The 17413-nt window shown below is 35.9% G+C and overlaps 1 protein-coding gene across 1 annotated transcript in view; it reads left to right on the top strand.

Annotated features, from left to right (window-relative positions):
* Positions 1–4377: 4377 nt before the first annotated feature.
* LOC106871873 (F-actin-capping protein subunit beta) overlaps positions 4378–17413 on the top strand; it is a 77852-nt gene continuing 64816 nt past the window's right edge. The window contains exon 1 of the mRNA XM_014918613.3: positions 4378–4561. Within this exon, the coding sequence (XP_014774099.1) occupies positions 4559–4561 (3 nt within the window). The 5' untranslated portion in view covers positions 4378–4558. The remainder of the gene's footprint in view (positions 4562–17413) is intronic.

Raw genomic sequence — 17413 nt, 5'->3', positions numbered from 1 at the left:
CATATTATATTTATAGATAAATTCCTCTATTTACATAATAATGAGATCTCTTTCATTCTTTTGTTGTCTTACCATTACTATCAATATATATATAGTAGATGTGTCGTTTGAGATTGTGGTAATGCCATTAGCTCCCTGCAGTTTATTGCACCCCATTATCCTGCTTACTTGCAATCTTCCCACTCACCCCAACCCTCACATAAGGCGAAGTAAATGCAATGTAAGTCCCAATTCTGTGCCCAGTAACTAACTCCTACCTTAACAAACACCAGTCCAATCTGGTTATGTCAGTCAGTTTCCCAAACCTACCTCCTCTATCTCCCCCTCCACCTCTGGCTTGAACCTTTTGTGTGTTTAAATTTGGTTGCTGCTGATCTAGTACTTGTATTTTCTCTTTTACTGTGTAATGATGTTTTTGCTTACCTTGCAGACCCTATTGAGTGCATCTACTGGTTGCATCTATTGTGTGATGCAATGTGTTACTGAATACTGAAACATATGTAACAGATGAAATAAAGGAGTACCAGGTCAATACCCATGTTCTTTATTATATATGTGTGTGTGTGTCTTTGTCCCTCATACCACTTGACAACTGGTGTTGGTTTCTTTACATCCCCATAACTTAGCAGTCTAGCAAAGAGCAGCCATTAGAATGAGTACCAGGCTTAAGAGGGAAATAAATAAGTATTGGGGTTGATTTGTGAAACTAAACCCTCCAATAACTGAAACAAGTAAAAGATACCAGAGATGCCTTCTGCAAGAAGAACATATAGTTAAGTGGGGTGGAGGGCTAACATACTTAATGTTGTGATCCCCACACCAAATTTTTTACCAAAGAAAATCATACACCTCAATGTTCCTAATTTAGGCACAAGCCAATTGTGACGGGAGGGGTTTAGCCGATACCATTGATTCTAGTACTGGACAAATATTTCATTGTTATTGATCCTGGATGAATGAAAGACGAAGTTGACCTTGATGAGATTTGAACTTAGAACATAAAGAACTAGCTGTCCTAACAATTCTGTCGGCTCACCACCATTCTGTTAATTCAACAAATGATCTAAGAATTTTGCCAAACTACCATTATGCTCTAGTGATTCTGTCAATCTAGCACCATCAAAATTACATAGGCACTTTTGGGGTTGGAGGCTAGTCAATTACATCAACCCCAGTGTTCAACTGGTACTTATTTTATTGACCCCGGAATAATTAAAAGGTAAGGCTGACCTTGGTGGCAACTGAACTCAGAGTAAAAAGTAGGAAGACATGCCATGAAGCATTTTGCCCACCATGCTAACATGTGTGTGTGTGTGTGTGTGTGTGTGTGTGTAGAGTTGTAGAGTGTTTGGGCTAAATTTGACAATTTTTTATGTCTCCTTTGTCTCAAGAACAGCTCAATATATTGATGAATAGTGAATGGCATTAGAGAGTATAAAGATTAAAGCTATAGCTGAGAAAAAGTTAGCTGACACAGAGGACTTGAAGCCATCATGTATCATGATAATTTGTGCTGGGTATCAAAATGTTGACATCATGGTTGCTGCTCAATACTCTGTGAATATTGTAAATGCTTTAAGACATGATATGGACAGCGCTATAACAAAGACTACAAATCCATGGCCAGCAGCAAGGGACACAATAGGCATTCTGATAATGTCCTCCTGCCAGAATTTATTCAACATCTACAAGACAAAGTAATAGAAGATCCAAGCAAAGGAATTCAGGCTAAGACAAGAGAGGTGAGTGTTGGAGTTGCTACCATGAAGCTGGTCCCAAATGAGTATTTTTGCTATCATTTGTACAAGAGGCACAAGGGATAAATTCTGACAGCCAAGGCCAAGGAGAACCACTTCATGAAGGTAAATAATCCTGAACAAGCTGAGTCATCCTGTTAAGTCAAGGATGATCTGTTTTTTCTCAGATGAAAAGAACTTCTACAAGGACCAGTTGCACAACATACAGGCCAATATGTGGCTTGCCTACAATCCATGTGATGTCTTACATATCATAAAAACTATGTTCCCCCAAACTGTGATGGTCTTTGGGTGTGTCTCTAACAAGAGTGATGTCATGCCACCCCACATCTTTGAACAGGGCCATAGGCTTAACTCAGGTAGCTATCTGAAACTCCTGGAGACTGTGGTCAAACCTTGGCTGAAGAGGTTGCTGCTAGAAAGCCATGTGTTGCAGCAAGATTTTGCTCCTTGCCATACCTCCGAAAAGAGTTAGAAGTGGTTGTTAGAGACTTTCTATAACATCACCAAGTCCAATTTCTGGCCTCTGACCATAATCCCATGGATTACTATATGTGGGGTACAGTTGCAACACTAATGCTGAGCTGGTGGCCAAAATCAAGGAGACAGAGTGAAGAATGCATTACCATGTTCCAGAGCCATTTTGAGGGTGTGGTGGAAACTGAAGGCAGCTCCTTTGAATGAACTATTATCTCCCAGCTTTAATCTAGTTGATAATTTTTATTTTTTAAGAAATACTTTTATTTTTGGATGGGATTTTGTATTTTCTTTTCCTTTTATGCAAAGTGTCAAATGTAGCCCAAGCACCCTGTAGAACAAAAATGACAAAATTCTGACTGTTCAACTGACTTGAAGTGTCATAGAGTATGAAAGATGTGTGGAGAATATTGCCTAGTATGTAAATGTTTGGTGGATAATTGAGAGGAGATAGTGACAAGACAATTTGATAGGAGCAGAAATAGTGAAGAGATTGTGTTGGGATGTGAGAAAGAGACCCAAGGTGTGTGGAGTAGCTGTGTGTTGATCAGGGATGCATGTCAGGGATGCAAACGGTTGTTGTAAGTAGGCGAGGAACGAAATTCGTTTTGCATTTATTTTTTATCAGCAGTTTCAGAGAGAGAGAGAGAGAGAGAGAGAGAGAGAAGAAGAAGAAGAAGAAGAAGAAGAAGAAGATTTGTGAATATGTAAATATTGAACTGACAGAGGTCGATGACTTCCGAGACAGAGCTGTAACAAAGATGCGTGTGTCTGTGATGCAGAAAAAGTTGTTAGAAGTTCGGAGAGCAGTAGAGGAAGCAGATGTATTTAGAGAATGGGATTGGGAGACTTTAAAACAGAAACTGGAAAGTCTAGACAAGAGAAGTGACTGGCGATAAGAGGAGAATCCTACATATGTGCAAAGTGAAGTTTTGAGGGTATAGTGTAGTTTGGACAACAGAGATGAAGTACACAAAAGAAGTGAGAGACTTGTGCCTTGGAGAGAAACAGGGTGTGTGGCGCACTTGTTCAGAAGATATGTGGGGGGCCTAGTTTGGATCGGAACGAAGTGTGTGAAACACAGAAGAGGACAGTCGCACAGGTTTAGGGGTTATTTTTTTGGCGAAGATATTGAAGGTGCAGGGGATCTTGGCGCACCGTCGGGTCAGGATAACCTCCAGTTGGAAGCTTTAACTGATGCTTTGTCATTGTCTCTTTTACGATTTGTAAATGTACATGAGTATACGTCAACGTGTGTATGTTTATATGGAGTGCAACCTCTTGTTATAATTTACATTTATTTCACTCTCTTCTTTTCTCTACCTGCAGCTCTTCCTCTTCGTTCACCAATTCTTTCTTCTTCCGTCTCATTAGTACAAAACTTAAGATTCCTATATTCTTTCTCTTAATCGTTCGTAAATAAATAGACCGTCTTCTCCCCCTCTGACCATTACAAAGTCACTTGATCTGTTAAAAATAGCAGTCAAATACCCTCAAATATTATCCTAAGCCTTCCTCTACGTACTTTCCATTCACTACCATCATCTGCTTCTTTATTGCGCTTTCCAGTCATCGTCACCATCCCTTTTTTAAAGACACGCTCTCATAAAACACCACCATTCTCCCTGTTTTATCTTAGACTTTCTCTTTAATCACCACCACCTTCCTCCCTGTGTTTTAATTCTCCCTCCTGCCACCATCATTATTGACACCACCTTCCTCCGTGTGTAAAATTACTCTCTCTCGCACTCTTCTGCCGCCATCATCACCACCTACAGCATTAAGCTACCTTGCTCCGTGTATAACATTACTCTGTCTGTCTGTCTCTCTCTCTAGCTACCACCATCGCCACTGACACTACATTTCTCCCTGTATAAAATTACTCTTTCTTTCCCCCTTCAACCACCTCTATCGGTAACACCACCCTCCTTCTGGTAATAAATTTACTCTCCCTTCAGCCACAATTATTCACTTTTTCCTTTCTTTTTAAACAATTTTAAAAACACACATCTGTGAGACGGAGGGAGGAAGGGGAGGCCGGTTTGTTGCTAGCCGTCGTTCCATATATGGAAGTAAATAGTAACACAATTTTGGATTGGTTTAAACGAGATTGGGAATTCCTCAGGTCCCGGATGAAGAAGCCATCTTTAGTGGCAACAACGAGGAGGAGGACATCGTCGCTTTTTTACCTCTTCTTCGGCTTTCTCTGTTTCTTCTTTATTTTCTCTGGACATTAAGTGTCGACTGTTAAAACAAATAGCACAACAGTCTTCGTCTCTATTAGGTTTTTTTTTTAAAAAAAAGCTAATTCAGCTCCAGTCACAATGGTAAGTTGGCAATGTAGCATCTTTAATGGACTTTTTGGTTGAATTTCATTTTATTTATTCATTTGTTTCCGTGAAAAATTTTCTCCTCAATTAATATCATGATTTTTTCTTGTGACTCAATTCCAGCATCTGTTTCTGTTCTCTCCGCTCTCTAATAAGATACGTGTCTATTAATAATCCTACATATATATATACATGTCTATATGGGTGTGAGTGTGCATAATGTTCTGTAACATGTTGTATAAAAATGTATATGTAACATCTACGTGTGTATAGTGGGTTGCATATATATGTGTACATGTAATGGGTTGTATAATATATGTATGGATGGTTGATATGGGTTCTGTTGTATATAAAATATGTCGATTACAACTTTTCAGATGTTTTCATTGCTTCCTTATTCTTCGCGGTCGGTTCTAGCTACTTCGCGATTATACACACACACTGACATAAATATAGGTATGGGTCTGTGTGTCAGTATGTAAATATACTTTTATGTTTGTGTTGCGAGTTTCTCTCGTGGCCAAGGAAGGCTGCTTCTGTCATACTTTTTTAAAATATTATTCTCATAGTATCGCAATATTTATTTTTAATACAGATACACACCCTTCTGTACCAGTTCTAAAAGCCTTGTAAACTACTCTGATCTTTTCCTTCTGCTACGTTTCTTTCGTGATGTGAACCAAAGACAAGAATCTTAAATGTCCATCACAATAATATTATCATTGTTATTGGCACAGCTCCTCCATATCTATGTTATGTCTTGTTGACACATCGTAATTGACATGTCTTGCTTCTTTAATGGACAGTACTAGTCTGCCGTTGCTTTCTTGTAAAGTGTTCTACAGTCGCAGCGATAAATAAGGAATCTTTGTCCTGTCTTTATACCACTAGTAGAAGATATATGCAACCATAAGCTAGGTTTTTTTTTTATCATCTCCATATTTCTACAACTCATTGATCACTTTACTGTTAATCACTCGGAAATCAATAGTTATGTACCAGTCAAATATTGAGGCTCTCTAAAATCGATTAGGTCCACACACACAGACAGGAAGGTGTCTCTATACACAACTATCTTCACCCCTTGTGTCTTTAGAAACCATTGCTATTGCTACAACATGATGAATAGCGGAATCGATAGAGCATCGGGCAAACAAGTTATGCAGCATTTAGTCTTGTTTCTTTTTACTCCGAGTTTCGAATCCCACCGAGGTCAATTTTTATTTTCTTTGGGTTGGTAAAATAAAGTACAAATCAAATGGAGTCGTGTAATCGTCTGTTTCCCTTCACTTAAATATGTTTAACTTGAAGAAATTTAATTTCTAGAACTAAATTCAGTTTCCTATGTAAGTCGAGTTTGAAATGTCATAGTGTAATTTTATCATACTTGTAATTAATTGGTTAGTTGAAGATATTTTGCGAGGTCAGTTCACTCAAATTTATTTCTTAAAAACCACTTTATTAATATAGGGAAAACTATATGTATGATGTACGTATATACGTCTGCATATTAAAACTTATTGACAAATTGAGTGTATATATTGCACACACACACTTTCTTAACGACTAGCCTGTCACAACGCCCCTTTCAATTTCTTATCACTTATTAAAGCCTCTTGTTATTTTAGTGGGTGTATCAACTAGTAGTGAAAAACAGCTACTACTGTTCGGTCTCTATCTCTGTATTTTTCTTGTTGATTAAGATAATGAAAAGTAGTTAAACTAATTTACATGAAACCACAACAAAATAGAACGGCGTCGCTGTTTGATATATTTACTTTGTTCTGCAGAAAGCGGAAAGAGCCAAGAATCTATTTTACCGGCTTTAAAGAGCTGGTTGTGATCACGTGTTTCCTCTTCTACACTCACACACCTTGCAGTCAAGGACAAATCTGTCGAAATTTTGATTTGGTGCAATATATATATTTATATATATGTATATATAATGACTAGCCAATGAGGCAACATCCAAGTAGCCGCTCAACTGGCTAGAAATAGTAGCCATATCTCTCTTATTACATCTTACCATCTTAAAAAAGGTAGATAATGAGTGTAGTGCTTGATACTCTTAAAAAGATGGGATGGTCGCGACTGGAATGCATTTGAACTTATTAACATAACATTTTTCTTTTTCCTCCCGTTTCATTTTTTCTTTTGCTCTAATATGTGTATTTTAATTTAGTTCCGTCGGCTTAATTATATAAATCTTCGATTTTTATTTCAATTCTTGCAAAGGAATAAGGCAACCAGCTGCTACGTGGTAATTAGGTATTTTAGAAATAGCAGCCATATATCTCTTCAAGTTTAAAAGAAAGAAACGAGACAGTGTCTAATGCCTCATATCTTTTATTTAAAGCATTTGGGATAAACGGTAGACAAAAAAAAAGTAAAATAAAATAAATAAAAGGATAGACATGAATCACAGTTGACCTGGGGCTAAACGACATAACTGTTACTACTTTTAAAGTGAAATCATTGATACTCAAATATTACATATCGATCATTTGCAGTTGATTATGTGTCTGAACTGTTCCAACTAGTTCAGCCTTTTTTTTTCTTAGTGTAACCATAGTCATTATGTTGAAAGTATTTCATCTCTTAACAACATAACTATATTTTTACTAATATTTATTAACAACAGAACTATATTTTTGTTACTTTTCATTGGAGTGTATGTGTGTAAATTCAGTTCACAAAAGTTGACATCATAAACTTCATTGCTCGGAATACCGTGGTTTCAAGTTGTGACAATCTGAGCCTAAGAAGATGCCTCTACATGGTCTCTTGACATGCTTGAAATAACAATCACATCACATCCTATCGTCTTTAATATGATGCGCGGAACAGTGTATTAGGACCTGAAATACTCGCAAACTAGATGATTATGATTGGAATGCCTTTCATTATAGTTCTGATTGATCAGGAGCGACTTGCATCTGGACTGAATAACTCTAAATACCATGATAACGGCTGATTGCATTTTAAAATCAATGACAAACAACCTTATGAAAATTTGGATCTAGATTACTGGCTGTTTTTGTTTTCATTAGATTGACTGTATATGAATGAACCAAGGGAGGTAACTCGAATGGACCAATGGCATCAATTTTATGTAGTTTAAGCGTTAATGTACTGAATGATGTAAGCCAAAAGATTTAGTATTTGAAATTGCCTCTTATAGAAAGAAAATAAAAACCTATGGGTTACTTGTTAGCAAAAGGGGGTGATCATTTCAAAATCAAAACTGACTTGGGGGTATTGTATTCCCATCATACATCATTTGGTAATCAGATACAAATTGGTGTGCTGTCATTTGAAAACTATAAAACACTACTCTTGAATATGTCACAAGTTATAGTTTGGTGGACAGGATGTACTCACTGACATGAACACTTATTGCAGTAAAATCATAAAATCCCAAGTAACCTGGTATGCTTTTGGTTTGTATGTCTTAATTATGGCTTGCTTATACGTGGAAGAGCAGTTACCCACGACTTTTGCTGGGTCTGAGTAACTTCAGAAGAAAGCACTTGTTAGAAACTCGGTTTGAATACATGCAACGAAAGATAACTATGCTAAAGACATACATGGGTCAGTCATGCTATGTTCACACTGTACTTTTACAAGGAGACGCAAACATGCACATATATAAGGCTTTGGTTGGTCCAGTGTGATAGAAGACACTTGCCCAAAGTATCAGTGTGACAACCCAAAACTGTGGTTGGGAAGTAAACTTTAACTACACAAACAAGTCTACTACATCAAAATGGATAGAATCTACCTAATGTTTCTACAATTTGCCTCGATTCATTTTCACTTAGAAGCTTTGGCTCAACTGAAATCTTTGGTAAAAGGAACTTATTCAAAGTTCTGAAACAGTGGGTGAATTTCTTTGCTATATGATCATGCAAGAGCTTATACATTTCTGGCTCTCTCTACTGAATGCTATGGAGAGTTCAGAGATGTCTTACAGCTTGCTTTGCAACCACATTGTTTGATTGTGGGTTCAGTCCCATTGTGTGGTACCTTGGACAAGTTTCTTCTACTGCAGCCCTGAGCCAACTAAAACTGTAGATTTGGTAGATGGAAATTGAAAGAAGCTTGTTTGTGTGTGTGTGCATCTCCCACTTGACAACTGGTGTTGGTTAGTTTATATCTCTGTAACTTACTGGTTCGGCAGAAAGAGACTAATAAAATATGCTCCAGGCCTAAAAAGTAAGTACTGGCATTGATTTGACTAAACCATTTGAGGCAGTGCATCAGTATGGCCCCAGTCTAATGAATGTAAGAAGTTAAAGAAAAATGATATAACTTGAAATTGACCAAAGCTATGTGTGCTGTTATATGTAATACATTCAAATTGTGCCCATTGCTGCCATCCACAAGTGAGTGTGAATTGGTAGTATGTACCATGCTTTCACTAATTGCCTTAGGTGCCATATAAGGTTTGCCATTCTGGACCCAGGAGAACATTGAGGATATTGTAGATGGAAGTAGGGTGGGGTAGAGTTACACCAGAACTTGGCTATGCTCCTTTTCAGCTGTGTAGACTGAATAATGGAAAGAAAGCTCTTAACATGCCACCTGGTCCAAGAATTGAACCTACAATCTCATGATAGTAATCACTTGGCCATGTACCTTAAAATACAATATTTTATTTCTCTCATAGGAAGTTATAATTGTTTTGCCTGCTTATTCTGATGGCTTCAAAGGTTAATTTGAATAGTCTTTGAAGCTTTCTCATTCTTTTGTCAATTTTGGCTTGTTCTCCTCCTCCACTTTTTTACTGTATAACTTGCAGTGTCTAGTCATTGTTCTTAATATATATTCCAATGTCAAGGACATCTTCATTCATAAGGAAGGCTTTGTAATTTTTTCTCATTGCCAAGAAAACTCATTAGAAATAGTTGATAGTTTCCTAGACCTAGGTGACCTAATTTAGGTGGAGGTGGGTGTTGTAAAAACATAGTAGCTGGAGTAACAATGGGAGTGTAAAAAAATTCAGAGAGCTATTTATGTTTACAATAAAGAGCTTCTACTTCTGAAAGGTGTACTAAATGTATGATGCTCATGTCATTTTAAAGTCCCATTTTTGAATGAATTTTAAGTCAGATTTTCTATGGCCAAATGACCTTCCTGTTGCTAAGCCTTACTTTATTTCCAAATAAGATATTTGCCCATGGTCAGACATGTTTTCAAAGAATATTGGAAATGATTGCCAGTCATTTACAAGTCACTGTCAAGATGAGACCTATGCTTCACACACACAACAGACTTCTTTCAGTCTTTGACTACTAAATCCACTCACAAGGTTTAGTTGGCCTCTAGAGTAGAAGACACTTGCCCAAGGTAACAACAGTGGGACTGAGTTCAAAAGCATGTAGTTGAGAAGTAAACTTCTTAACCACACACCTCCACTTGTGTCTATGCACAAAGTGCAATATTGTCTGCTCTCAAGGCATTGATGTTGAATGTGGAAAGTATATGAAGGCTGGAAATAAATTAAGTGTGCTCCAGTGGATGTGTGATGTCAACCTGCATGACCAATGGAACACATGACCTGAGGGAAAAATAATTGGGAACTAGGGGCATTACACTGTCCAGTAGAGAATATAGTGTATGTATGGGCATGTTGAATATGAAAAATGATGGCTTGAGAGAAAAAGTATCAATATAAATGGGAGGAGCTTGAAGACGCAGGGGAGAAGTGGTGATCTCAGGATGCTGGATCTTTTACGATGGATTACATGAAAGAGGGAAATGGTATGTTGAAACAAACCTTTCCAACCCATACTAGCTCAGAAAAGTAGATGTATAAAATCATTAAAAAAAAAATGTTGAAATGACATCTAGTCCTAAGAGTGCTCAGTTACTGAAGGATAATTTAAATAGTAATGTAATTATTTGGGAAGTTAGTAAAAATAGGTTAGAAAGATGTTCAATAATGTAATGCTTGACATGAAGAGGAAATGTCAAAGGATTTTAGACTGAGACAATATTTTGTTGAAGGCTTATTTTTACCTGTGTATTAGTGTGATAAATTGTTGATTGCTCAACTCTTCATAAGGATCCATTAGGCTTCATATCAAGAAATTGGAATTGTGATATGTCTTACCTAAAAATATTGGTGGAAAAGTAAAAATATCCATACTGGAAATTGAACTTGTGTTGAACATTTAGTTTTTATGCTATACTATAGTATGTAGTTAAAAACGTATATTGACTTAAGATAGCGTCAATGTTTTAGTTTTCAGTCTGAATTATTATAGGTCGGTATTTAATGAGAATGCGTGTGTGTGTTCCAGAGAGATTTAGTTTTAAAGAATAATGTAGAACTGCATTGAAGTAAAATTCTTGATAAGAAGACAATGAGTATATAATATGTGGATTACCAGTTGCTATGTAAAATAACATCCTCATAGCCCAGTTGTCATTAACTACTTGTCTTCCTATCCTCACTCAATTTATCTCATCATTTACACAATCTTACTCCCTCCTTCCACTGGTCATGTGTTTCTACTTTACAATGAACTTCCTGTCTTTCTAAACCCACACAAACCAGCCTCATCATATAGGAATGCAGGGATAAAATGAAATACTGTACATTAGAAAATGAACTGTCCTTTATTATAATAATAATATGATCTTGCAGAATAGTTAGCATGCTTGACACAATGCTTCATGACATTTCTGGCTTTATGTTCTGAGTTCAAATCTACCAAGGTTGACTTTGTCTTTCATCCTTTTGTAATCAATAAAGTACAGTTGAGCACTGGGATCAGTGTAATTGATTAGCCCCTCCTCCAAAATTTCAGGCTTTGTACCTATAGTAAAAGGATCAGTATTATTAAAATGGCAAGTTGGCAGAATCATTAGCACACTGGACCAAATGCTTATTGGCATTTGGTTTGTATTTACATTTGGAGTTCAAATTCTGCTGAAGTTGATTTTTGCTTTTCATTGTTTTGAGGTCAGTGAAATAAGTACCAGTTAAGTACTGAGGTGGGTGTAATTAACTAGCCCCTTCTCCCAAATTTCAGCCCTTGCGCCTATTGTAGAAAGGATTATTATAAGGTGGTGGCAAGCTGGTAGAATCATTAGCTTGGACAAAATGCAGTGTTACTTTAGCATGTGGTCTTCCACAGTATCTGTAGTCTATACTGTAAAATGACCTGATCTGGGTTAGGTTAGGGTTTGGAGTTTTAGACTTCATACTAAAGTGTAAATGGTTAGGTATACTGCACACACGTGACACCCAAAATGCTTAGTGGCATTTCTTCTCTTTCAGTTATGAGGTCATCTTTGCCTTTCATCCTTTTAGGGTTGATATAATTGACTTACTTCTTCCTAAAATTGCTGTCCTTGTGTCAAAAATTAAAATTATTATTAGTTGGAAGAACAAAATAACAGGTGGGTTGAGCAGGTGATGTTTTTACTAATTTGTTATTTAAAAAATGTATCAACATAATTGTTTTCATGACTCATTTAAAACTGAAAAAGAAAATATTTTCTTTTAGTTTTATAAAACATCTTAAAATTTTTGTTCCTTTTGTCTGTTTTTTCCTTTTTCTTTGAATTGTGACTAAGTTGATCCTGCCTTTGAAAGGCAATATCTCTTCAGCTATTGAAAGACATTAAAAGAAAATAATTTTATACTCAATTACAATGTAGATATGAGCAAGAGTGTTAAGATAAGGGTTTAAAATTCAACCAGAAAGATCTCTAAATTTGTAATTTTAGCTTGGATCACTGACATGGACACTGGACTTTTGTTTGTTCTGGTGCAAACTCCCCTGTAATACGACTGATATGTGCAGATATGCAAAAAGCATTGAATATTTTGTTGAAAAGTATTTCTGATATATCTCAGAACATCTTGAGTTATAGGGTGCTTGCTTTTTAATTCTGACTGAAAATACATGGCCTGGTGATTAGTGTGTTCAGCTCATGATCATAAGATTGTGGCTATGATTTCCGAACTTGGTGGCATGTGTTTAAGTAAACCTAACTTCACTTTGCTCTGGTTTGCTAAGCTGAAAATACCAAATGAATGCTAGTGTAGCCCTCTCTCCTTCTAGCTGGCACATCCCTAGTGTTCCACTGGGTCAAAGATGAATGGGTTGAAAAAAACTCCCATCACAACTATATTGGAATATTTAAGCAATTAGCAAAAGCATAGTTACAAGCTACTAGGTCATTTGTTTGTTAGTGATGCACAAGCTTTTAAGCACTGCCAATAAAGACTAACTAATGAGTTTTAAAAATACATTGCTGATTCTATTTGCCACTAGACACTCTGCTTATGCAACATACAGTTGCTACAAGGAAAACATGTCTAGCTTTATTATGTGATGGGTAAGCAAGATAATAAAATGTTTTTAAATGTTCAGTTAGTACTCACTGACCTTGATATGTGAAAGATAGCAAGGTACAAATGCAGAAATACAAGCTATAGAAACTTGTATCAATGAATATCTATTCTTGTTCTCTTTATCACAGAGCCAATTTCCTGTCTCTTGAGACAACCAGAGTACCACTGTGGTTTCTTGACCTGCTACAAATAACACCCAAATCTTCACAGCTTGTGTCTTTGTGTGTGTGTATAGAGTACATTAACTAGTTCTAAACACTCCCAAAAATGTCAGGATGGCCATGGATAGAATACCTTGGATGAGAGGTCTATTTAATCTCAAAACTTCTCATAATTTTTGGCATTTTCTTTAGTATATGGTACTTTAAAAGGAAGACTGAGCTTGAAGCTGGAAGATTATTGTAAGTTGAAATAACATAGTAGGGTGAGGTTTAGGGAGGGAGAGAAAAAACACTTAGGAGGAGATGATGGTGTCCTTTAATATTTTGTAATTAGTGAATAATAGCATCATTAATTATAGGTTCCCAATGGTTCCATCATTGGTTTGTTTATGATTGAAGAGTTGACAAAGGAATGTCACAGGATTTGTAAGGGACATCATTGACAAAAAGTAGCTTTATGCATTTCTCAGCAAACATCATTTGTTCACACATATCAGTGAAAACTAAAAGCACACATACATAATTACAAGTGCACATACATAATTACAAGTGCACATGCATCCACATACACTTTGGGCTTCAGCATAGCTTCTCTGTACCAGATTCCATTTTCAAAGCTATAGTAAAAGTCATAGGTACTATGCAGTGAAATCAAATGCATTTGTAAAGCAAACTTCTTAAGCAAGTACCTTGCTTGTTCCTTTGGCTGGCAGAATTGGTAAAGCAATGGACTAAAATGTATTGCAGTATTTACTTTCATCCTTTTACAAATACAGCCTGTTAAATTGCTGTCATCCTTCCAGGCTTTGATTAATGTAACTGTCTATTCCCTCTTCCAGAATGTGTCCCCTTGTGTCTGATTTAAAAATCATTAATATGGCATTCTGGTTCATTGTTGTTCTAAGACTAATGAATGCTGACTGGAGTTTGGAGACTAAGATCAATAATTTTAATAATGTATAAATTTGAAGCCATTTTATTGTCGCCATACTCTCAACAATATTCATGTAGCTAGTGTAATGTTAAAATTTGAAGCATATTTAATGGAAAAAATGCTTTATCTATCTTCCTCACATTAAAATTCTAATGTAGAATAAGAAAGGTCTTTAAAAAATATCTGTAGAAAAGTAAAGATTGACAAAAGTAGTCAGTTATATCTTGCGTCTGTCTCTTGAAGTGGATTTCAGTAGAGATATGACATTTAGGAATGATGCTGCCAATAGCTAAAATGCTGCAAGATCTTCCAATGATAACCATATATTTAAACTTTTGAGAGAATTTCTGCTACTACAGTTTTTTAAATGATTAAATTTGCATATTATAAGAAATCAATTTTTTGGTGCTTTTATTTAAAGCAGAATAAAAATTAAGTTGAAAACAAAAGCTCTGGTATCAATTTTAAGTGTATAATGAAAATAGATTAAAAATATTAATACAGTTTAACATTTTGTTTAAATTTCATTTTTATATTTTGTAGATTTTTGTATAAATCTGCAAGTTTTGTAAACTATTTAGTTGCTTTCATGTCTGGATGCAAATATTTTCTCTTTCCTTTTACAAAGCCTTCAGTTATTTCTTGTATAAATATTGTGATAAATGTGTCTTGGTAGGTTTTACTCATTAAGTGAAGCTTGCTGTCATTTATTGGAGTTTCTTTTACTATCTTCTGCATAAATGAGCTGTTTACTGTTTATTAAGCAAAAGAGGAAACTGTCTACTGGTCACTCATCTACTAAAAATAGCAACCAGATCTTTCAACTTGCATCTTCTTAAAAAGGAATCCACTGTATAATGTAGTTCGAGATGAACTGTCAATATGAAATAGTTGTGACTGGAATACATTTGACCATATAATATGGGGTTAAACAGGTTTGCTATCATCTGCAACCACTTTCATCCCTAAGAAGATAACATCATCTCTTTGAATATACTTGCAAATAAGATATTATTTTCATAGTACCAAAATGCATACACTGCAGATTCAATTAAAGATAACCTATATCATATGCAGGATATACTGTCACATTATTTTATTAGTATCATGTATTGTGTTATTGGAGCTCTTTCTTACATTGACTTTATAAGACTTTAGTGTGTTCCAAAGTTTGTATTTTTCTGCTGCCACATTCTTCCTCTTTGACACCAATGATCTACATGCTGTCACTTCAATATCCTTGTTCAGGCAGATTATACTACCATCATACCTTCCTAACCTTCTACACTCGAGTACCACCCATATGCAACCTAGATATCTCACACCTAACCTGCAATTGACTTCATGAAGCAACCCCAGAGACATTCTCTAATTGGGTCATGCCAATCATGTTTCTTTCAACAACTATCATTGCACATAGCAAGGAAACATTATCTTATTTCTTTCCAGAGCCAGAAAATATTTCAGCAAATGTTTTACATACAACTACTAACCCATTACAAACTGTAGGGAACTCCAAAATACTTCTCCTACATCTGGGATGCTGCTGCATCACATCCAAGGAAAGGCTTTCTCAATGACTGGCTAAGTTGCTTTCCAACAAGCTCTAATGTACAGACATGCTGCTTCCTCTCTTGTGACTACAGTGGCCTCTGCTCCTAACAGCTTGCTTGTCTCATGTCTCACACCTAACTTGTTTATCTTTCTCTTGTCACCCATATTGTATCCCTCTTCCTCAACCCTTCACCTCTCATCCCCACACACTCTTAATTCTTCTGTACCAGAACATTGACTCTGGAATTGTCACTCTGTATACATTTTTCTTTTCCTGTAGGCATCAGCTTGCAGCTGTTTAAGAAAAATGTTGCAAGTCAATTACACTCATCTTAGAGGGACTGCAAAAGCTACAGACAATCCAGATTAAATCCAGTAAAAAGATTTTTTAAAATTCTGGATACTTTTCATAATGACCTTATATCTGTAGATAGCCAAGATTGTAGCACTCACAGTTTCCTACCCAGATTCTATTTCAACCTTAAGTTACTCACTATGTGAGGCACTACTTATAACTGCTGCATAACATAGCATTGTTTACACAACTGGAACTATGCATATTCTGTGCACATGTACAGTCTAGACATCTTTAAAAAATGGCCACTTAGCAAACTTTTCTGCTCTCCTTCTTGGATACATGTCCACTGCTGAGTTTCCTTTTTTACTTTTATTGCTGTAACAATGGTCACTGAGATGTACATACATTCTTGTGTAGAACCAAGAGTCCTATTCAATTTCACTGAAAAGACTACACAAGGTTGAGTTTCAGGTGTGGATAAATTGAATAGTGTATCATTAATATATTTGTTAAAGTGAAACAATGAATAAGGCATTCAGCTGTTAAAAGTATTCTAGGAATATATAGTAATGGAATGAAAATAATCTCTATTAGCCATCAAAAGGACTCTGTATCAGGCATTGCTATTTTATGACAGTAGCTGAGGGATAATTGATCAGTAATGAGTATATAAAAAGGAAATAATATATATAATACATAGGTGCAGATATGTCTGTGTGGTAAGCAGTTTGCTTCCGAACCACATGGTTCCGGGTTCAGTCCTACTGTGTAGCACCTTGGGCAAGTGTCTTCTACTGTAGCCTTGGGCTGACCAAAGCCTTTTGAATGGATTTAGATGGAAACTGAAAGAAGCCTGTCATGTGTGTCTGTGTGTCTGTCCTCCACTACTACTTGACAACTGCTGTTTTGTCTACATCCTTGTAACTTAGCAGTCTGGCAAAAGATACTGATAGAATAAGTATCCAGCTTAAAAAGATTAGTACTGGGATTGGTTTGTTCAATTAAAATTCTTCAAAGTAGTGCCCCAGCATGGCTGCAGTCTAATGACTGAAACAACATTTATGCCTACTTACCTACTTATCTACCTACCAATCTACGTATCCCGTGACAATATACAAGAAATTTGAGAGGTTGAATTGCCTGTTAATTAAGAGAGCTAAAAATGAGATCTGATTCCCAGCTGTAGCCACATTCAAGTTTCCACCTCTTAAATTATAAACATTTCAATTAGTGTTGCTTTAATTTTGGACTGATTAGAACATAACTTCCAGTTTCTTTTTATTTTAGATGTGTAGGTAAATTAATGAATTAATTTCTACAACATTGATGTTGATTAGTAAATATATAAACTAGCTTTTGTTATATGTATTATTTGATTGACTTCAATTTGTTTGTTTCATTAACTTTATTGTTTCAATGGGTAGTTAAAATGGATTACTATTGAAATGTAATTTCTAGTGATGCCTCGTAATAATTGTCTTGAAATCTTTTTTAAGTAGCACAGAATAGGAATTGACCTACTTCTTATTTC

The sequence above is a fragment of the Octopus bimaculoides genome, chromosome 9 (genome assembly GCF_046866305.1).
Source record: "Octopus bimaculoides isolate indiv1 chromosome 9, ASM4686630v1, whole genome shotgun sequence".
NCBI classification, from domain to species: Eukaryota; Metazoa; Mollusca; class Cephalopoda; order Octopoda; family Octopodidae; genus Octopus; species Octopus bimaculoides.
This window is presented reverse-complemented; position numbering and strand designations above follow the sequence as displayed.